At 42.4% G+C, this 22,961-nt stretch overlaps 2 protein-coding genes across 2 annotated transcripts; one reads left to right on the top strand and one right to left on the bottom strand.

The window, feature by feature from the left end:
* Positions 1 to 32: 32 nt before the first annotated feature.
* LOC139396480 (B-type lectin plumieribetin-like) lies at positions 33 to 8,315 on the bottom strand. Its single transcript, XM_071143500.1, has 3 exons — positions 8,247 to 8,315; positions 7,851 to 7,944; positions 33 to 510 (listed from the first exon to the last, which is right to left on the bottom strand). The coding sequence occupies exons 2-3, from the start codon at positions 7,938 to 7,940 to the stop codon at positions 265 to 267; spliced, it is 336 nt and encodes a 111-aa protein (XP_070999601.1). The 5' UTR covers positions 7,941 to 7,944; positions 8,247 to 8,315; the 3' UTR covers positions 33 to 264.
* An 8,824-nt stretch (positions 8,316 to 17,139) lies between these two features.
* LOC139396484 (small ribosomal subunit protein mS29-like) lies at positions 17,140 to 22,870 on the top strand. Its single transcript, XM_071143506.1, has 11 exons — positions 17,140 to 17,381; positions 17,470 to 17,571; positions 17,643 to 17,751; positions 19,332 to 19,424; positions 19,513 to 19,643; positions 21,062 to 21,142; positions 21,608 to 21,772; positions 21,928 to 21,987; positions 22,074 to 22,163; positions 22,374 to 22,491; positions 22,573 to 22,870. The coding sequence occupies exons 1-11, from the start codon at positions 17,328 to 17,330 to the stop codon at positions 22,656 to 22,658; spliced, it is 1,089 nt and encodes a 362-aa protein (XP_070999607.1). The 5' UTR covers positions 17,140 to 17,327; the 3' UTR covers positions 22,659 to 22,870.
* The last annotated feature ends 91 nt before the right edge of the window (positions 22,871 to 22,961 follow it).

Raw genomic sequence — 22,961 nt, 5'->3', positions numbered from 1 at the left:
ACAATGCACAGAATTACAACACAAATGACTACTTTAAGTCAATACAGTTTTATTTGACCAAATCAAAGGGTTAAAGCCTCAAGGCTTTTGAATACAGTTTAGTGGTAGATGTAGACAGGTATGGTCAAGTGAAGATGTTACTCTGCCTCATTACTAGTGTCCTCACGAGAGCACCAGACCACATTTCTGGGACTGTAGAGCATCAGGGCACCTTCGTCAGGGAGGGTGAGGTGACCTCTTTGTGCATTGTTGGGCCGGTCGATGTTACGATGTCCAGATCACCACTCGGTCTCTGTAGAGCTCCAGGGTACCTTTGTCAGTGAGGGTGAGGTGGCCTCTTTGTGTATTGTTGCAACGGGCGGTGTTACTTGACCAAATGGGATGGTCCTGTGTGGTGTAGATGACCAGGTTGCCATCCTGTTGGAGGATGAGCCTCTGAGCATCTTTGTTCACAGTGTTTGATGCCCAGACAACCCGACCCCAACCGTAGAGCACAAAGTTGCCATCGGTCTGCAAAGAGAAAATTAATTTTCATATAAACATGTTAGACAAAGATGACCTCTGTACTGCTGTGCATTCCTTTCATCCACTTTTAAATGATTACTTAAAGTTTAGGGTGAAAAATATTTCCCAAATTATTTTTCAATATTCGCGGCAAGTGTTCGTCAGCTAAATCAAAATATTAGGGGTGTGCATTTATTCCATTCGATACGTATCTAGATACTTGGTCTGCGATATGATACAGGAATTATACATTTTCATTTGAAACAATTCGATGCGGTTTGATTAGAGAATGAATCAATGCGATTTGGTTTGATGCACTAAGATTTTCATTTCCCATTCTAAATTAAAATCTGCAATTCGTAACATATCAATCAGAATGTATAATGGGCATCCACAAATGAATACACACATTAGGAAACGTAACATATCAATGGTGACCCGTCATTGAGGGCAGAGCCTGTTTTGTATGTTTTTTGGCATTAATACGTGTCACATATCAGTTTGCAAACAATGTAAAAACATTACAATTTTAAAAAGTGAATAAATCCGCATACAAACATGGTCTCTTTTTTGCTTTCTTGAGTAAGGCAGCTTCAAAATGCAGGTGTTTCAGCATAGTTCATTGCTTTCTGTGGTGGTGGGACAGCCATTGGAAAATACAGAGCTTAGGGGTTGGTAATGTATTCTAGTTGTGCAGTGATTGGCTCAATGTTCTGTCACTCATTGGGACACCACATAACTGCAAAATATACATTGAGACCTCAAATTCAAGTCCCATGGGTGCTGCCATAGTTACATTAGAAGTGCCCATCCAAGAAGGCTCAAGGTCGTTGGCCACAGATAAATTGTTAAATCACGTTATATCTACCGTAGATTTGATTGGACTGATCATGTCAACATCATACTTTCAAAATTTTAGCTAGCAAGCAGTCATCTTCATGAATCACGGTGACAGTCTGCTGGCAAATCCTTTTCAATCCTTGTCATATGAAGAGAAATTATAGATAAAATGTATTGCTGCTCATCAACCATAAACATTACACAAGTTGGAAAATGCAAATTCAACAATGAGTGGTTTGGAAAGAATCAGTGGCTAACTGCAAGCATTGCAAAGCAATCACTAGCCTGCTATTCAGTGGAGAGGGTATTTGGTCCAAGTCTGGGTTTAAGGGTCTCTATTCCAAGCTTAAAAGGATAAACATTCAACACCATGGGCCAGAAAAGTTTGAATACATTGGCCATGCTGTCAATCCAGCATGCCTTCTGCCGCATTCAAAACAACTGGAAACTTGGAAATCTCAGACTTTAATGAGTTCAAGACAACAGGGAACTCTGGGGAAAAAAACACGCTCAGACTGGGAAAATACATTTTTGAACGGTCATTCAACTCTGAATTCAAAGTTGTGAACTCGGGCCTCTTTCTAGAGCTCCGACCTGAAGATCACTGACGTCATGATTCAACCTTGTCCCCCCCCCCCCCTCCCGAGTTCCCAATTGTCTTGAAAGCACCATAAATCCAGGAAATGCCAGACTGATGAAAAATCTGCCCACAAGGACCGCCGCGCCACCTTCCTGTTCAAGTGAGCACGGCACAACAAGGGGAGTCCAAAAATGTCTTGTTTGCAGCTGCATAAATTATGTAATATGACAGGGAGATATGTATACTGTAGCTAAGAAAGTACTACTACGTGTATTTTGTGTAGTAAGCTGTTAGTAGCCCATGTGCCTCACCCTAATAATTTGGTCCCTTCCCCCCCCCCTACTGTTCTGACTTGGTGGTGCCCATGTAGCCTATTTTAGAGTAATGTAATCATTGAATATTGTAAGAGCTTTCATTGTCTGCTTATATGCCCCCTTTATCCTATGGTACTGACTTGGTGTACAGGGAGAATGCTGTAAGAACGGCCCATGTTCTGAATTCTGTCGCTGTACATTTCAAAAGTGCTGAACAAATAGCTATATTGACTGCGTCCGCTCATTAATGTTGTACTCGAAATTACAGATTGCCTCTTATCTGCTCGTTGTCCCCTTATGCCATAGTTTGTACAACTCAATTATCAGTAGAAACCACATTTGTTTAAGCAAGTCAGCCATATCAGCTATGTTTTTTTAAAGGGCAGTAAATGAGGATGAATTAACCGTGTCGCTGCCAGACAAGGCTCCACTGATAGCCAGGTGTAGCAGTGATAATGATTTACGCAATTGGGCTGAAAAGAAAGCTCCACTGCTGGGACAGCTTTATGTAGGCCCTAACAGTTTGTGGGCACCATTTGTCACCATTGTAGTGCAATTTGTGTATTGCTTAGTGTTGTATTGGCGTTGCTGTCATGCATCTAAAACTATTTTTTTTGTTCACCCACCAAGATTTACATGCTAAAATCGCCACTGCATATCCATACAAAATGCAGTGTCTTGGATTTACTTACAGAATAATACGAAATGCTCGGAGACCACATTGAGTGGGGTGGTAGATGCCTAGTCTCTATTGCTCAGCTCAGGTGCCTATATAGACATACATCATTTACACACACGCACACACACAGAACCCAGGTCCTGCGTGTCCCCAGGCACTCATTTGTTGACTTCGAAAAAGCCTTGGTTTCATGCATGTTATCAGAAGCCGCCTCCCTACATTTGTTTTACTCACTGCTTTAGCACACTCCACCAACCCTGATGTCCTTGCCGTGTCTGAATTCTGAGATTTCCATACCAAACTACAACATTTTCCATCAAGATAGAACTGCCAAAGGGGGAGGAGTTGCAATCTACTGCAGAGATAGCTTGCAAAGTTCTGTCATACTTTCCAAGTCTACGCCCAAACAGTTTGAGCTTCTAATTCTAAAAATGAATCCCTCCAGAATTAAGTTTCTCACTGTTGTCGCCTGTTATAGACCCCCCTCAGCTCCCAGCTGTGCCCTGGACACCATATGTGAATTGATTGCCCCTCCTCTTCAGAGTTTGTTCTGTTAGGTGACCTAAACTGGGATATGCTTAACATCCCAGCAGTCCTACAATCTAAGCTAGATGCCCTCAATCTCACAAATTGTCAAGGAACCCACTAGGTACAACCCTAAATCCAAAAACATGGGCACCCTCATAGACATTATCCTGACCAACTTGCCCTCCAAATACACCTCTGCTGTTTTCAATCAGGATCTCAGCTATCACTGCCTCATTGCCTGTATCCGCTATGGGTCCACAGTCAAATGACCACCCCTCATCACTGTCAAACGCTCCCTAAAACACTTCTACGAGCAGGCCTTTCTAATCGACCTGGCCAAGGTATCCTGGAAGGATATTGACCTCATCCCGTCAGTCGAGGATGCCTGGTCGTTCTTTAAAAGTAATTTCCTCACCATCTTAAATAAGCATGCCCCTTTCAAAAAAATGTAGAACTCCAGACCTGACTGCCCTCGACCAGCACAAAAACATCCTGTGGCGGACTGCACTAGCATCGAATAGTCCCCGCAATATGCAACTGTTCAGGGAAGTCAGGAACCAATACACGCAGTCAGTCAGGAAAGCAAAGGCTAGCTTTTTCAAACAGAAACTCCAAAATGTTTTGGGACACTGTAAAGTCCATGGAAAACGAGAGCACCTCCTCCCAGCTGCCCACTGCACTGAGGCTAGGTAACATGGTCACCACTGATAAATCCATGATAAATCGGAAATTTCAATAAGCATCTCTACAGCTGGCCACGCTTTCCTCCTGGCTACCAGCTCCGCACCACCCGCAGCTACTTGCCCGAGCCTCCCCAGCTTCTCCTTCACCCAAATCCAGATAACAGATGTTCTGAAAGAGCTGCTAAACCTGGACCCGTACAAATCAGCTGGGCTAGACAATCTGGACCCTCTTTCTAAAATGATCTGCCGCCATTGTTGCAACCCCTATTACCAGTCTGTTCAACCACTCTTTCGTATCGTCCGAGATCCCTAAATATTGGAAAGCTGCCGTGGTCCTCCCCCTCTTCAAAGGAGGTGACACTCTAGACCAAAACTGTTATAGACCTATATCCATCCTGCCCTGCCTGTTGTCCGGAACTCTGGCAGTCTCTATGGGGGTGCCACAGGGTTCAATTCTCGGGCCGACTCTTTTCTCTGTATATATCAACGATGTCGCTCTTGCTGCGGGTGATTCCCTGATCCACCTCTACGCAGACGACACCATTCTGTATACATCTGGCCCTTCTTTGGACACTTAACTAACCTCCAAACGAGCTTCAATGCCATACAACACTCCTTCCGTGGCCTCCAACTGCTCTTAAACGCTAGTAAAACAAAATGCATGCTTTTCAAACGTTCGCTGCCCGCACCCACCCGCACGACTAGCATCACTACTCTGGACGGTTCTGACTTAGGAATTTGTAGTTGTCCACATTCTAGGTGTGTGGCTAGACTGTAAACTCTCCTTCCAGACTTATATCAAACATCTCCAATCTAAAATGAAATCTAGAATCAGCTTTATATTTCGCAACAAAGCCGCCTTCACTCACACCGCCAAACTTACCCTCGTAAAACTGACTATCCAATACTCCTGTCAGCAAACTGGATGCAGTCTATCACAGTGCCATCCGTTTTGTTACCAAGGCCCCATATACCACCCACCACTGCAACCTGTATGCTCTAATAATCTGTTAATCTGTTAAATTGTAATTACTTTGCTACTATGGCCTATTTATTGCCTTAACTCCTCACGCCATTTGCATACACTGTATATAGACTTTTTTTTCTACTGTGTTATTGAGTCTATGCTTGTTTATTCCATGTGTAACTCTTTATCTTGGCCAGGTCGCAGTTGTAAATGAGATAGTTCTGTGACGACCCTCCCACTCTGTCTGCCGTATTCTCTCTTTGTTATTCCCTTATTAGGATGCTGGTGGGCGGAGTTGGGAGGGTCGTCAGCTACATGGGAAACACCTGGGCCCAGGTGTTTCCCAGGATAAATACACCACTTCCCCATTCATGGAGGAGACTCTCTCCATGCAGACACTTTGATAGGTTTTTTTGTTGTGTTTCTTGGTGGTTTTTGGTTGTTTGCTTTAGCACCTTTCAAAACCCTGCATTATCACATTCATGCATGCAAAACACTCACTTACAATACTGATTACTGATTACACACACCATTGTATATTTTCCTTAGTTGCTTTAGTTAATAAATATATATTTTGTTACTCCTTATCTCCACGTTGTCTCCCTTTTGTTACGGGCTTTGAGCCGGTTCGTGACAGTTCTAAACTAGCCTACCTGGTTAAATAAAGGTGAAATAAAAACATCTATCTCATGATCTACATCAGCAGCAGATATTCATTTAGAATGGGAAATTAATGTGTTCATGCAACAGTGCATAGAATCATATCGCATCGAACTGAATCTCAATTCGTTCTCTAATCAAACCATATCGTTTCCTACTAAAACATCATTTGTGTCTCATATCGGAGCCCATGTATCTAGTATACACTGATTGTTTAAAGAAAAACTACCAAAACTATTTCTGATCGTGAACCTGGACAATAAAAATGAAATATATTTTAAGTCCATTCAGCAGGTAACTCGATGATAAAGCTATCCATTCCTGGTGCTTTTTCTCCACGCGAATGTTTTAAAAGCATCTAATATTTATTTTTTGGTGGTCTCTGTTGAGTGATTTATTTTTCGTCTGCTGATAATTGCTTCAGGGTTGTTGAGTCTAAGGCTATAGGATTCGTCCAACTGTTTAATTCAGATTTATATCAATTTCCATAAAGCTTTTAAAATTGTCATTAATTGCGTTGTTTCTAATTAACATGAATTTGTATATTTTACAATTATAACTGGTTTAGCGTGTATTCGTTTTGTGAGATATTTACCAGGGTTATCTTCCATTAAGTAATATGCTTTATTTGAGTTTAACCTGTAGTTGTTGGCTCTCTTCAAAAGTAAAAGATCGTATTCCTGCGTAAATTCAGAAAATGTTATTTTCTTCTTTATCTTGTAAAGATTTATGGGCTTTCTAAGATTGTGATTTATTTATCTTGCATTTTAATTTCTAAATCAGATGTAACTTTTTGCAGAGTATGAGATTATCATTCCCCTAATGTTTAAAAAAAATGGTATTTAACTAGGCAAGTCAGAACACATTTATTTACAATGACGGCCTAGGAACAGTTGGTTAACTGCCTTGTTTGGGGGCAGAAGGACAGATTTTTTTCCTTGTCAGCTCAGGGATTCAATCTAGCAACCTTTCGGTTACTGGCCCAACGCTTTAACCACTGGGCTACTTGCCGCCCCAATGTACACCTTAAAGGCATACCAAATTATATCAGCTTTTCTCTGTCCTCTGTCTACATTTGTAATGGTAAAGATTTTAATTTACGTATTTAATACATTTCGGATCCAGAAGATGCTCGCTGATGATTCTCCTACTACAGTTGCTGTGTAGGAGAAAAAATAAAATAAGTGTATTTTTCTGTTGGTGTAATTAATCAGAATGATCATTATCTTTTTTTTTTATCCAGTAAATTCTTGAATAGCTTTTCTTACTTAGAGAAAAAACAGATGCCTCGATCTTTAGTTTCTTGGCAATTTCTCACATGGAATAGCCTTCATTTCTCAGAATAATAATAGACTGACGAGTTTCAGAAGAAAGTTCTTTGTTGCTGGACATTTTGAGCCTGTAATCGAACCTATTTCTGATCAATTTTATGTTATTTTAATTGACAAATGTGCTTATCTTTCAAAAACAATGACATTTCTAAGTGGCCCCAAACTTTTGAAAGGTGTATATATATATATATATATATATATATATATATATATATATATATATATATATATATATATATATATAAGAGAATAAAAATAATGTTTCAAGATTAAGGTTCAGCTGAAGGCACCAGAGTTAAATCCTCTCACTTTGCCAGTAACTTTTTCTGCTACCATTAATGTCAAGCCGTCTACACATACAGTTTGATGCATAAATCCAACATATGCAACATAATTTCCAATTGAACGCTGCGTTTGCCTTGCAGCATTGCGTTGCAGAGCCAGTTGCAGTGAGTTCTGTGTGGTGCATATGTTGGATTTATCGAATGCATCAAACTGTATGCTAGATGGCTTGACGTTAATGGAAGCAGAAGGTGAATGTTGAACTTTTGTTGTACACATATCCATGAAACATTTTTTAAATATATAATTAAAGTTTGACTACATAATTTATTACACAGCATTGATTTAATGACACGGTCTGTCTGATCACAGCATGAATCGTTACATCCCTACAAAAAACATTTCTAAGGTCAAAATAAGTTGCAGACCAGATATCTAATGTTAATATAATTGAAATGTAAGTGTTTCACTAACTATTGTACCTGAAAGATAGCTTTAAATTGTCCATTGTTGGAGAGGAGGTAGTCCTCTTTCAGCAGAATCCTCTCGGTGCTCATGTAGTTCTTACTCATGATTCTGAAAGAGAGAATTTATATTGTTTATTTGCTGCTGTTTATTAATTATAGTAAACACCCACACAAACAGGAAGGAGCAAAACACATTTAGACAAAAGGAAGAGAGAGGAAATGTCCTAGCCCTTTTATAATGAGAATGGATAATTCCAGTTCTAAATGACAAATGTAAAAAACAACTAAATAATACACATAAGTAATAGAAATGCATCTCATTAAGACCTAATTTAACTGGCTATTCCCTGTACATAAATTAAAAAACACACGTTAAAATAGGAGTTACCTCAAATTCTTAAATGAACTTACAAGTATTTAGGAGCAGTAGATTGAAGAGGCAGTTGTGCGGTGATGAAGCAGCTCTGGCCTTATATCCCTGCTCAGGTGAAGGGGGTGGAGTAATAAGGATGAGGAAATGGGTGGTGTCCACTGTACATTCAATTTGACCAAATGCGGCTGAAATGTACATGATAGATACAATGACCAGTGGTGGAAAAAGTACCCAAATGTCATTTGAGTAAAAGGAAAGAAACCTTAATAAAAGAAATGACTAAAATAAAAGTCATCTGTTATAATCTCCACCCGGCACAGCCAGAAGAGGACTGGCCACCCCTCATAGCCTGGTTCCTCTCTAGGTTTCTTCCTAGGTTTTTTTAGGGAGTTTTTCCTAGCCACCGTGCTGCTACACCTGCATTGATGTTAATACTGTGAAAATACACAGGCACGAGGCAAAGAGCACTGCCCTGCCTACGGAAAACCATGCAGAGCTTGTGGAACTAATAATCACTTTGTAAAAGTGTGTCTCAAAAGAAAGACGGGTGAGTGAGGGCAAGATTTACTGTGTTGATGATGTCACTCAGTTTCAGAACAGTGAAAGGGACATTTACATGCATGAATCAATTGGGGCTGTACACTCGAGGGAAGAAATGGTTTGTGACACTACGATTACACAACAAGCAACGTAATGAGCTACAAAGACAAAATCAACCTGGCACCTGGCACACACCTCTTGCCCAGTGATACTAGACTAAAGCTGTACTCAGGAGAGCTTATGAGCTCTATGGGCATCTTTGTGACCGAAAGTGTAATTCGTGGACGCAAAAACAAGCTGGAGTTTGAGATTGTGAAAACCAGTCAACATTCTCTCCTCTCAGGCTCTACATGCAAACGCCTAATACCTGACATAGTATTTAGTTCAGGTTTAGGTATGTATACTGTATGATACCTGACATAGTATTTAGTTCAGGTTTAGGTATGTATACTGTATGATACCTGACATAGTATTTAGTTCAGGCTTAGGTATGTATACTGTATGATACCTGACATAGTATTTAGTTCAGGTTTAGGTATGTATACTGTATGATACCTGACATAGTATTTAGTTCAGGTGTAGGTATGTATACTGTATGATACCTGACATAGTATTTAGTTCAGGTTTAGGTATGTATACTGTATGATACCTGACATAGTATTTAGTTCAGGTTTAGGTATGTATACTGTATGATACCTGACATAGTATTTAGTTCAGGTTTAGGTATGTCTACTGTATGATACCTGACATAGTATTTAGTTCAGGTTTAGGTATGTATACTGTATGATACCTGACATAGTATTTAGTTCAGGTTTAGGTATGTATACTGTATGAAACCTGACATAGTATTTAGTTCAGGTTTAGGTATGTATACTGTATGATACCTGACATAGTATTTAGTTCAGGTTTAGGTATGTGTACAGTATGATACCTGACACAGTATTTAGCCCAGGTTAAGGTGTGTATACTGTATGATACCTGACATAGTATTTAGCCCAGGTTAAGGTGTGTATACTGTATGATACCTGACATAGTATTTAGTTCAGGTTTAGGTATGTATACTGTATGATACCTGACATAGTATTTAGTTCAGGTTTAGGTATGTATACTGTATGATACCTGACATAGTATTTAGTTCAGGTTTAGGTATGTGTACAGTATGATACCAAATGATCTGCACATTGTGGATAATGTCCAGCATGGACCCCTGTCCAAAGAACAACTACTCAGCAGATATGACGATGTATTCAACAGGCCCGTTGAATCAGTGCCTGGGGAGGTACACTTTGAAGTGGATGAGAGCATCACTCCAGTCCAGTGTGCTCCTCGCAATGTGTCCATTGCAATGAAAGTGGCTGTGAAGGCCCAGCTGGACAAGTATGAGGCCGATGGCCACATGACATCTGTGACTAAACCAACTGACTGGATCAGCAATATGGGCATAGTGAAAAAAACAGAGAAGCTGAGGGTCTGCATCGACCCAAAGCATCTGAACCAAGCACTGAAACGATCCCACTACATCATGCCGACATTAGAGGATGTCCTCTACAAGCTTCCCAAGGCCAGGATCTTCACCTTGGTGGATGCCCGAGATGCATTCCTTCAATGTATGCTGGACGAAGAAAGCAGCTTCATGACTACCTTCTGGACCCCCTGGGGTGGGAAACGCTGGCTCAAGCTCCCGTTTGGTGTCTCAGTGGCGCCTGAGGTATACCAACGCAAGCAGCACGAGTTACTGGCTGGGCTCAAGGGCATTGAACCCATCGCTGATGATGTCCTGATCGTAGGCTGTGGTGACACAGACGAAGAAGCAGAATGTATTCATGATGTGAAGCTCCTGGCACTGATGGAGCGCTGCCGATCAGTTAAGCTTGGCCTTGGCCAGAAGAAGCTGCAGTTCAAGGTGAAAGATGTCCACTTCCATGGTCGCATTCTCTCGGCCAAAGGCCCGAAGCCGGACCTAGACAAAGACAGAGTGATCCTCGACAAGCCAAACCCGTCTGATGCAAAAGGAGTACAGCGTCTCATCGGCTTTGCAAACTATCTTGCAAAGTTCATGCCACACCTATCAACAGTCTGTGAGCCTCTGAGCCGGTTGCTGGACAAAGACAAGTATTTCAAGTATTTGTACCTAAGTACTTTACACCACTGACAGTGACTCACCATATTCCAGAAACACAATCAACACCTCTAGTCAGGTGTTGAAAACTAGTATGAGCTATACACTATGGTGCAATGCATCAGATTATTGTTTATTAAATGTGTTAATGTGTTTGTACCTGTCCCTATTCAAATAAACCAGAAAATACCACATTCACCACTATAAAGCAGTTAAGTTCTGCCACGGTTTGAGGAAAGAAAGATAGTTGGTGAAATCCCATGTCTAGAGAATCCTGTAGTAGCCTATCAGTTTTTCTGTGATGAAAATAAATCTGTTATTGAACGTTTTCCTGCAATGGTTCCTCATTCTCAAAGTGTCACTTTCTCCTCAACGTGCCAAGGCATTACTTTAGGACTCAGGAGTGAGGAAAGGACTTGGTAAGAAAGGGCCTTAAACCTACCCTTTCTGTAACATACGCTTAAAACTAGCGTGTGTTAATTGATAGAATGCTTCAGATTGTTTATTCAATGTGTCAATGTTGGAAGAATAGGCATGACTCCCACTCACAATGGTTCTCTGGAAGGTTTTTACTCAACACCCCTCTATGGAAGTCATTAGAATTCTGTGACAAGTTAAAGGAGGATGTTTCTCAGTAATCGCCCACATTTCTTTATCATTCCATAACATCAGGAAGTAGTCAGTACCATGGAATAACTGAAGACGAGTAGGCGGCCAGTATGTTGCAATAAACCTTAGGGAATTATTAACAGAACAGTGTTTCTGAAGAATTTATGTGTTATTCCCCACCCATCTTAAAGTGTCAATCCGCAGTTGAAACAATAACCAAACGTCTTCCCTGGCCCTGTTTTGGTAAAAAGCTGAGGGATAGGGCTGGATAAATGTAACCACTCTTAAATTTACAGACAAAGCTATGGATGCAAGGACTGACCGTCCAGGATATCAAAATGGTAAGTTATAGTGTTTGTGTACTTTTACTATGTTTACAAACATTGGAGTAAAAACAAGCTTTTATTTTGTGTTCGGATGATTGGGTATGACAGTTGTAAAATAGCACCGGAGAAGAAGGCCGTCGTGTTACGTGTCCCCAACCAATTGTGTTTTTTTTATTTGCGTTGTTTTTAACTTGTTTTTTTACTTATAATGTACATAATGTTGCCGCTACCGTCTCTTATGATCGAAAATAACTTCTGGACATCAGGACTGTGATTACTCACCACAGACTGGCAGAATCCTTTTTTTCCTTTAATGAGTCTGACGAGCACAATGCAAACGATATACTGCTTTCTCAGGAACAGAAAACGTTTGACCTCTGTCATTGCCAACAAAGGGTATATAACAAAGTATTGAGATAAACTTTTGTTTTTGACCAAATACTTATGTTTGGTCCTCCTTTTCCTGAAGTCCACAATCATCTCTTTAGTCTTGGTTACGTTGAGAGATAGGTTGTTATTCTGGCACCACCCGGCCAGGTCTCTGACCTCCTCCCTATAGGCTGTCTCGTTGTTGTCGGGGATCAGGCCTACCACTGTTGTGATGTCTGCAAACTTGATAATGGTGTTGGAGTCGTGCCTGGCCACGCAGTCGTGGGTGAACAGGGAGTACAGGAGGGGACTGAGCACGCACCCCTGAGGGGCTCGTGTTGAGGATCAGTGTGGCAGATGTCGTTACCTCCCTTTACCTCCTGGGGGCGGCCCGTCAGGAAGTCCAGGATCCAGTTGCAGAGGGAGGTGTTTAGTCCCAAGGTCCTTCGCTTATTGATGAGCTCTGAAGGCACTATGGCGTTGAATGCTGAGCTATAGTCAATGAATAGCATTCTCACATACAGTGGGGCAAAAAAGTATTTAGTCAGCCACCAATTGTGCAAGTTCTCCCACTTAAAAATATGAGAGAGGCCTGTAATTTTCTTCATAGGTACACTTCAACTATGACAGACAAAATTAGAAGAAAAAATACAGAAAATCACATTGTAGGATTTTTAATGAATTTATTTGCAAATTATGGTGGAAAATAAGTATTTGGTCAATAACAAAAGTTTATCTCAATACTTTGTTATATACCCTTTGTTGGCAATGACAGAGGTCAAACGTTTTCTGTAAGTCTTCACAAGGTTTTCACACACTGTTGCTGGTATTTTGGCCCATTCCTCCATGCAGATCTCCTCTAGAGCAGTGATGTTTTGGGATTGTTGCTGGGCAACACAGACTTTCAACTCCCTCCAAAGATTTTCTATGGGGTTGAGATCTGGAGACTGGTTAGGCCACTCCAGGACCTTGAAATGCTTCTTACGAAGCCACTCCTTCGTTACCCGGTGGTGTGTTTGGGATCATTGTCATGCTGAAAGACCCAGCCACGTTTCATCTTCAATGCCCTTGCTGTTGGAAGGAGGTTTTCCCTCAATATCTCACGATACATGGCCCCATTCATTCTTTCCTTTACACAGATCAGTCGTCCTGGTCCCTTTGCGGAAAAACAGCCCCAAAGCATGATGTTTCCACCCCCATGCTTCACAGTAGGTATGGTGTTCTTTGGAAGCAACTCAGCATTCTTTGTCCTCCAAACACGACGAGTTGAGTTTTTACCAAAAAGTTATATTTTGGTTTCATCTGACCATAGGACATTCTCCCAATCTTCTTCTGGATCATCCAAATGCACTCTAGCAAACTTCAGACGGGTCTGGACATGTACTGGCTTAAGCAGGGGGACACGTCTGGCACTGCAGGATTTGAGTCCCTGTCGGCGTAGTGTGTTACTGATTGTAGGCTTTGTTACTTTGGTCCCAGCTCTCTGCAGGTCATTCCCCCCGTGTGGTTCTGGGATTTTTGCTCACCGTTCTTGTGATCATTTTGACCCCACGGGGTGAGATCTTGCGTGGAGCCCCAGATCGGGGGAGATTATCAGTGGTCTTGTATGTCTTCCATTTCCTAATAACTGCTCCCACAGTTGATTTCTTCAAACCAAGCTGCTTACCTATTGCAGATTCAGTCTTCCCAGCCTGGTGCAGGTCTACAATTTTGTTTCTGGTGTCCTTTGACAGCTCTTTGGTCTTGGCCATAGTGGAGTTTGGAGTGTGAGTGTTTGAGGTTGTGGACAGGTGTCTTTTTATACTGATAACAAGTTCAAACAGGTTCCATTAATACAGGTAACGAGTGGAGAACAGAGGAGCCTCTTAAAGAAGAAGTTACAGGTCTGTGAGAGCCAGAAATCTTGCTTGTTTGTAGGTGACCAAATACTTATTTTCCACCATCATTTGCAAATAAATTCATTAAAAATTCTACAATGTTTTCTGGATTTTTTTTTCTAATTTTGTCTGTCATAGTTGAAGTGTACCTATGATGAACATTACAGGCCTCTCATATTTTTATTAAGTGGGAGAACTTGCACAATTGGTGGCTGACTAAATAATTTTTTAGCCCCACTGTATGAGATGAGTAATGTAGGGTATGTAAACATGATATTAAGTAGCATTGTTTAAAGTGGTTAGTGATATATTTTACATCAATTTCCATTATTAAAGTGGCTGTAGTTGAGTCAGTGTGTTGGCAGCAGCCACTCAATGTTAGTGGTGGCTGTTTAACAGTCTGATGGCCTTGAAATAGAAGCTGTTTTTCAGTCTCTCTGTCCCTGCTTTGATGCACCTGTACTGACCTCGCCTTCTGGATGATAGCGGGGTGAACAGGCAGTGGCTCGGTTGGTTGTTGTCCTTGATGATCTTTATGGCCTTCCTGTGACATCGGGTGGTTTAGGTGTCCTGGAGGGCAGGTAGTTTGCCCCCGGTGATGCGTTGTGCAGACCTCACTACCCACTGGAGAGCCTTATGGTTGTGGGCGGAGCAGTTGCCGTACCAGGCGGTGATACAGCCCGACAGGATGCTCTCGATTGTGCATCTGTAGAAGTTTGTGAGTGCTTTTGGTGACAAGCCGAATTTCTTCAGCCTCCTGAGGTTGAAGAGGCGCCTTCTTCACGACGCTGTCTGTGTGGGTGGACCAATTCAGTTTGTCTGTGATGTGTACGCCGAGGAACTTAACTTACTAACCTCTCCACTACTGTCCCGTCGATGTGGATAGGGGGGTGTTCCCTCTGCTATTTCCTGAAGTCCACAATCATCTCCTTTGTTTTGTTGACGTTGAGTGTGAGGTTATTTTCCTGACACCACACTCCGAGGGCCCTCACCTCCTACCTGTAGGCCGTCTCGTCGTTGTTGGTAATCAAGCATACCACTGTAGTGTCGTCCGCAAACTTGATGATTGAGTTGGAGGCGTGCATGGCCACACAGTCGTGGGTGAACAGGGAGTACAGGAGAGGTCTCAGAGCGCACCCTTGTGGGGCCCCAGTGTTGAGGATCAGCGGGGTGGAGATGTTACCTACCCTCACCACCTGGGGGTGGCCCGTCAGGAAGTCCAGTACCCAGTTGCGCAGGGTCTCGAGCTTGATGACGAGTTTGGAGGGTACTATGGTGTTAAATGCTGAGCTATAGTCGATGAACAGCATTCTCACATAGGTATTCCTCTTGTCCAGATGGGTTAGGGCAGTGTGCAGTGTGGTTGCGATTGCGTCGTCTCTGGACCTATTTGGGCGGTAAGCAAATTGGAGTGGGTCTAGGGTGTCAGGTAGGGTGGAGGTGATATGGTCCTTGACTAGTCTCTCAAAGCACTTCATGATGACGGAACTGAGTCGTTTAGCTCAGTTACCTTAGTTTTCTTGGGAACAGGGACAATGGTGGCCCTCTTGAAGCATGTGGGAACAGCAGACTGGGATAAGGATTGATTGAATATGTCCGTAAACACACCAGCCAACTGGTCTGCGCATGCTCTGAGGACGTGGCTGGGGATGCCGTCTGGTCCTGCAGCCTTGCGAGGGTTAACACGTTTAATGTTTAACTCACATCGGCTGCAGTGAAGAAGATTCCGCAGGTTTTGGTTGCGGGCCGTGTCAGTAGCACTGTATTGTCCTCAAAGCGGGCAAAAAAGTTATTTAGTCTGTCTGGGAGCAAGACATCCTGGTCTGCGACGGGGCTGGTTTTCTTTTTGTAATCCGTGATTGACTGTAGACCCTGCCACATACCTCTTGTGTCTGAGCCGTTGAATTGCGACTCTACTTTGACTCTATACTGGCGCTTAGCTTGTTTGATTGCCTTGTGGAGGGAATAGCTACACTGTTTGTATTCGGTCATGTTTCCGGTCACCTTGCAATGGTTAAAAGCAGTGGTTCGCACTTTCAGTTTCACGCGAATACTGCCATCAATCCACGGTTTCTTTTTTGGGAATGTTTTAATCGTTGCTATGGGTACGACATCGTCAATGCACTTTCTAATGAACTCGCTCACCGAATCAGCGTATTCGTCAATGTTGTTGTTGAACGCAATACGGAACATATCCCAATCCACGTGATCGAAGCAGTCTTGAAGCGTGGAATCAGATTGGTCGGACCAGTGTTGAACAGACCTGAGCGCGGGAGCTTCTTGTTTTAGTTTCTGTCTGTAGGCAGGGAGCAACAAAATGGAGTCGTGGTCAGCTTTTCCGAAAGGAGGGTGGGGGAGGGCCTTATATGCGTTGCGGAAGTTAGAATAACAATGATCCAGGGTTTTACCAGCCTTGGTTGCGCAATCGATTTGCTGATACAATTTAGGGAGTCTTTTCAGATTAGCCTTGTTAAAATCCCCAGCTACAATGAATGCAGCCTGCCTATCTGTTTAAATAAAGGTGAAATAAAAATGTTAAAAACAATATACAGCAGTGGAGGCCGCTGAGGGGAGGCCGGTTCATAATAATGACTGGAAAGGAGCTAATGGAATGGCATTAAACACATGGAAACCATGTTTTATTTATTTGATACCATTGATTCCGCTCCAGCCATTACCACGAGCCTGTCCTCCCCAATTAAGGTGCCACCATCCTCCTGTGGTGTACAGTATGTGTATATTTTGCATTTGTTAAATTATTTTGATGTGATATAAAAGTAAAGGGCTTTATTTTTCTAGTATCGCATTTGAGAATCGATTGGCGCTTAGAGGTTTTGACTGCCAGAGCCAGTCTACCTCTGAAAATAACAGAAGATCCTTGGACCTTAAGGAGTAACGGGGAGGTTAGGCTCCTTAAGAGGACATCTTGAGCTAGTGCTAGCTATGAATATTTATTAACATTTAAGATGCATTGGGATGTCAGTTTCCATGTGATCAATGCATTTTGAAAAGTCAGCGCTACATATACAGTACATGTCTTTCTGGAGATGTCTTTCTGGTACTAGTAAAAATGTGTTTTGTGCTTCACCACTGTACTGTAGTTCATTCTAACGGTCCTAAATTCTAGAACACTGCTGTGCTTAGGCGTACACGTTTTGGACTATGATAGACGCTCTACACCTGCCTCTTACCTGTGGAATGTGATGATGTCACGGACAGGTAGCGCAGGTGCGGCCGCTCCATGGCAGTGGGTGTGGCCAGCAGCAGGAGGCGGTTGGCATGGAGATGAGACCGGAGACATTCTCCATCTTCAGAACACAGGAGAACGACCCGGTAGGTGGAATAATCAACCACACTTTATTCTGTAGCATGTGGTAATAAGTGTGGAGGGTACTGATGTTTCCTCTCCCTCTGTCCCCAGGCCTGTCAGTCAGAACAGCACCTAGGGCAGTACTACACTGTGCCCCCCTCCCACTTCCACACTGTCTTCCCCCATGACCTGCCTCCACGATACCAACAACAGGTATTGTGTGTGTGTGTGTGTGTGTGTGTGTGTGTATTACAGTATGACTGACTATCTGTACCCGTGTCCAGGTGAAGACGTTTAACGAGGGCTGTGTGATGGTGAGGCAGCCTGCTCTGGAGCTGATATCTCACCTGAAAAGAGCTGACTACAGCAAGCCCACCCTTCGCTACCTACTCTGTATCCTACCCTACCTAATATACCTGATCACACCTCAGTGTACCTTTACACATTTAATATACAGTCGTGGCCAAAAAATTTGAGAATGACACAGATATTAATTTCCACAAAGTTTGCTGCTTCAGTGTCTTTAGATATTTTTGTCAGATGTTGCTATGGAATACTGAAGTATAATTACAAGCATTTCATAAGTGTCAAAGGCTTTTATTGACAATTACCAGAAGTTGATGCAGAGAGTCAATATTTGTATTATTGACCCTTCTTTTTCAAGACCTCTGCAATCTGCCCTGGCTTGCTGTCAATTAACTTATGGGCCACATCCTGACTGATGGCAGAATTTGATCCCATGTCAGAATTTGTGGGGTTTTGTTTGTCCACCTGCCTCTTGAGGATTGACCACAAGTTCTCAATGGGATTAAGGTCTGGGGAGTTTCCTGGCAATGGACCCAAAATATCAATGTTTTGTTCCCTGAGCCACTTAGTTATGACTTTTGCCTTGTGGTTGGGATAAGTTGCTCTCTGAGGATGTGTTGGTACCATTCTTTATTCATAGCTGTGTTCTCAGGCAAAATTGTGAGTGAGCTCACTCCCTTGGCTGAGAAGCAACCCCACACATGAATGGTCTCAGGATGCTTTACTGTTGGCATGACACAGGACTGATGGTAGCGCTCACCTTGTCTTCTCCGGACAAGCTTTTTTTCCGGATGTCCCAAACAATCGGAAAGGGGATTCATCAGAGAAAATGACTTTACCCCAGTCCTCAGCAGTCCAAGCCCTGTACCTTTTGCAGAATATCAGTCTGTCCATGATGTTTTTCCTGAAGAGAAGTGGCTTCTTTGCTGCCCTTCTTGACACCAGGCCATCCTCCAAAAGTCTTCGCCTCACTGTGCCTGCAGATGCACACACGCCTGCTGCCATTCCTGAGCAAGCTCTGTACTGGTGGTGCCCCGATCCCGCAGCTGAATCAACTTTAGGAGATGGTCCGGGCGCTTGCTGGACTTTCTTGGGTGCCCAGAAGCCTTCTTCACAACAATTGAACCGCTCTCCTTGAAGTTCTTGATGATCCGATAAATGGTTGATTTAGGTGCAATCTTACTGGCAGCAATATCCTTGCCTGTGAAGCCCTTTTTGTGCAAAGCAATGATGACGGCACGTGTTTCTTTGCAGGTAAGCATCTGTTATTTGAACTCAATCAACATGACAGAGTGATCTCCAGCCTTGTCCTCGTCAACACTCACACCTGTGTTAACGAGAGAATCACTAACATGATGTCAGCTGGTCCTTTTGTGGCAGGGCTGAAATGCAGTGGAAATGTTTTTGGGGGGATTCAGTTAATTTGCATGGCAAAGAGGGACTTTGCAATTAATTGCAGTTCATCTGATCACTCTTCATAACATTCTGGAGTATATGCAAATTGCCATCATACAAACTGAGGCAGCAAACTTTGTGGAAATGAATGTGTCATTCTCAAAACTTTTGGCCACGACTGTACGCAGTCATCCCTGTACCTCTCTATGACCTGTGTTGTCTACCTGTATTGTGTTGAATTATGTTGGTGTTGACCTTGACTGGTTGTGTAGATGGGGTGAAGGGCAGAGGGAAGACCATGTCTCTCTGTCAAACTGTCCACTACTGCTCCACACAGGGATGGCTAGTACTACACATACCAGATGGTGAGTAACACACACACACCCCGACGTGGCATACACACAGACACACAAAATAATGATGATGATGATGATAATAATCTCCTCTCTATAGCCCACCTGTGGGTGAAGAACTGTAAGGAGCTGTTGCCCTCCTCCTACCACGCCTCCCGCTTTGACCAGCCAATACAGGCCTCCAACTGGCTACGCAACTTCAGAACCACCAATGAACACTTCCTCTCCAAGGTAGCCCCTCCTCCTCAGATAGATAGTGGGCGCCAGGTACAGTGCCTGTCAAAAGTTTGGACACACGGTGTGTAAAGCTGTCAAGGCTTTGCACACCGTACAAACCCGAAAAGCTTTAATCACTTTTTGGGTTACTACATGATTCCATATGTTATTACATAGTTTTGATATCTTCACTATTATTCTACAATGTGGAAAATAGTAAAATAAAGAAAGAAAGAAAAACCCTGGAATGAGTAGGTGTGTCCAAACCTTTGACTGGCACTGTATGTGTTGCCTGTATGAACAAATCTAGGATCAGTTTATCATCCCCTAATCCTAACATTAGAAGTAAGATACAGTGCCTTCAGAAACTATTCACACCTAGACTTTTTCCACATTTTGTTGTTACAAAGCCGGATTAAAATTGATTTAATTGTTGTTTTTTGTCAACGATCTACACAAGTTCTCAAAGTGGAAGAAACACTTTATTTTTTTAATTAATGGAAAATAAAAAAAGTAATATTTTGATTTGAGTTAATACATGTCAATCACATTTGGCAGCAATTACAGCTGTGATTCTTTCTGGGTAAGTCTCAGAGCTTTGCATACCTGGATTGTACAATATTTGCCTATTCTTTAAAAAAGGAACATTCAATGTCATCTTGGTAAGCAATTCCAGTGTATATTTGGCTTTGTTTGTTTCACAGTGTCGGTTTCTTTTTATCCTAAAAAAAACTCCAGAGGCCTTGCCGATGACAAGTATACCCATAACATGATGCAGCCACCACCACTCTTGAAAATATGACATGATACTCAGTGATGTGTTTGTTGTGTTGGATTTACCCCAAACAACACTTTGTATTCAGGACAAAAAGTTAATTTCATACCACATTTTTTCAGTATTACTTTAGTGCCTTATTGCAAACAGGATGGCTTCCTTCTTTTCACTCTATCAATTATGTTAGTATTGTGAAATAACTACTATGTTGATTCATCCTCCGTTATCTCCTATCACAGCCTTTAAACTCAAACTTGATTTAAATCACGATTCGCCTCATGGTGAAATCCCTGAGCGGTTCCTGCATCTCCGGAAACTACGTTAGAATTGCCGCCTGTATCGTTGTGGGTTTACTTTTACACTTTGGATGGTGCATCAATAATAGCTCCACCATACTCAAAGGGATATTCAATGTCTGTTTTATTTGTATATTTACCCAACTACCAATAGGTGCCCTTTGTGAACCATAGGAAAAGCTCCCTGGCCTTTGGTTGAATCTGTGCTTGAAATTCATTGTTTGACTTAGGAACCTTACTGATAATTGTGTGTGTGGGGTACAGAGATGTCATTTTAAATACTATTGCACACAGTTGCTAAGCATATTTTTACTCCTTGAGGCATCCTGTATTTGTGACTCTGTCTCCCCTTGTTGTTTTAGATCAAGTTGAGGCAGCGGTACGTGTGGACTAAAAGAGAGAGCACTGAGGAGGGACGGCCACTAGGGGAGCTGGTGGACATGGTGAGTCCAGTGTCAACGTGCCCTTTATTAAGGCGTCAGCATCCTTCAGTTTGGCCGAACTTGGCTAGGCGAACCGAACAAGTGTGCTCGCATGCTCCCTTAAAAGACCTTCACTTGAAAAATGAGAAAGTGTTAATAGTGCTGTTTGTCCATTTTTAAGATGCCGTAGTCAGAATTAATCTAAAATAACTTAATCTGTTATGACGTTTTTGCCAAAGAGATCTTAGTCATGCAATTTTATATTTAACTAACATGTATTGTGCAGTATTTTTCAATAAAAAAATGTGCATGAAAACAAGTAATCTCTTGTTGAATGACAACAAAGACTTTATTGCAGAATCCCTACTGTTTTCATGTGGAAGCCTTGCGTCTGGGCTCCAGTTCTGAAACATAATTGGTTCAGTGCACTTCTCTTAAGAATCTCATACCACGTATCATTGTTAAGCTGTGTTTTTTTCACCCCAGGGAGTGTCTCGTGTGAAGAGCAGCAGTGATGTGGTGGGGGCAGTTCTAAAGGAGCTGAGGCTACAGGCTGGGGGGACAGAGGGGGGCTTCAGGCTGGCTGTGGCTGTTGATGGAGTCAACGGTCTCTGGGGAAGGACCACGCTCAAGAAGGAGGACAAGAGCCCTGTACTAATACACCTATACATTCATTCACCTCACTGTGGATCTATAAAAAAAGTTGATTTCTATTGCTTCCATTTTTGCCTTTGTAATTTCTGTGTAAAGATTGCTTACTTGACTGACCTTTCTCTCCCGTGTCACTTTTCCATCCCCTCTGCCAGGTGGCTCCAGAGGAGTTGACATTGGTTCATAACTTGAGGAAGATGATCAACAATGACTGGGTGAAAACTGCATGGTGGTTATCCTCTAATAGACATTAGAAAATTACATGATTGTGATTTACACCTCTGTCCCTCTCTCTCCTCAGTGTGGAGGGGTGGTCATCGCCACGCTGTCTCAGACAGGGTCTCTCTACGCTCCAAGCTCTGCCTACCTGCCCCAGGAGCTGCTGGGAGAGGTCAGGAGTCATGATTACATCCTGGTTAATGTTGTATGTCCAGTCCAAAAACTACCTCTAACCCTTGGTGTCTATTGATCTGGGCTAACAAGGGAATGATCTAGATGCTTTTGGACAAGACCCTTCTGATGTGTTTATATGCATCATCAGTCAAATAGAAAACAGAAGTTCACCTATTAAAAACATATATACTCTGTGTTCCTCCTACAGGAGGGCTTTGACAGCATGGACCCGTTTATCCCAGTACCAGTCTCCCTCTACAGTGAGAAGGAGTTTGAGAGCTGTTACCTCTACTACCTGGACCGCCACTGGCTACAACACCCACACAGTAAGAGATATTCACTTTCACCACTGTTTGTGATGGTTTAGATTGACATGTTGAACTGATTGAGAGATTTCTCTCTATAAGGTCAGACAGAGGAAGGGAAGAAAGAACTCATCTTCCTCAGCAACAGAAACCCTTCTGTACTGGAGAGACTGTGTGCCTTCCTGTAACATCACACATGGGCCCACACCCTCCCACTCACCCATAGAGATAGCCCTCTGGTGCTGCCTATGCGACATCAAGGCCACTAGCATTCTCTATGGGACAAACGCCAATACAGACTCACACAACTGCAACGTTATAATCCATGTATATGTGTCCCTCCATAAATTATTCTGTTGTGATGCATGATAGTGTCTTTCATAATAAAAATATACATGAAAAAGTCAAATCTCATGTTCTCTTTTATATGAGCCAATACAGCTATTTTCTTCATGAAAAGTTAGTGATGTTTGTCTTTTGAATATAGAGTA

This window comes from Oncorhynchus clarkii, unplaced genomic scaffold (assembly GCF_045791955.1).
Source record: "Oncorhynchus clarkii lewisi isolate Uvic-CL-2024 unplaced genomic scaffold, UVic_Ocla_1.0 unplaced_contig_3088_pilon_pilon, whole genome shotgun sequence".
NCBI lineage: Eukaryota > Metazoa > Chordata > Actinopteri > Salmoniformes > Salmonidae > Oncorhynchus > Oncorhynchus clarkii.
This window is presented reverse-complemented; position numbering and strand designations above follow the sequence as displayed.

Coding starts and splice junctions, on each gene's coding strand:
- LOC139396484 (XM_071143506.1), top strand. CDS start 17,328: ATGGAGATGAGACCGGAGACATTCTCCATCTTCAGAACACAGGAGAAC. Junction 19,425..19,512: donor AGTACTACACATACCAGATG/GTGAGTAACACA, acceptor TCCTCTCTATAG/CCCACCTGTGGGTGAAGAAC. Junction 22,492..22,572: donor CTGGCTACAACACCCACACA/GTAAGAGATATT, acceptor TCTCTCTATAAG/GTCAGACAGAGGAAGGGAAG.
- LOC139396480 (XM_071143500.1), bottom strand. CDS start 7,940: ATGAGTAAGAACTACATGAGCACCGAGAGGATTCTGCTGAAAGAGGAC. Junction 511..7,850: donor AATTTAAAGCTATCTTTCAG/GTACAATAGTTA, acceptor TTCTCTTTGCAG/ACCGATGGCAACTTTGTGCT.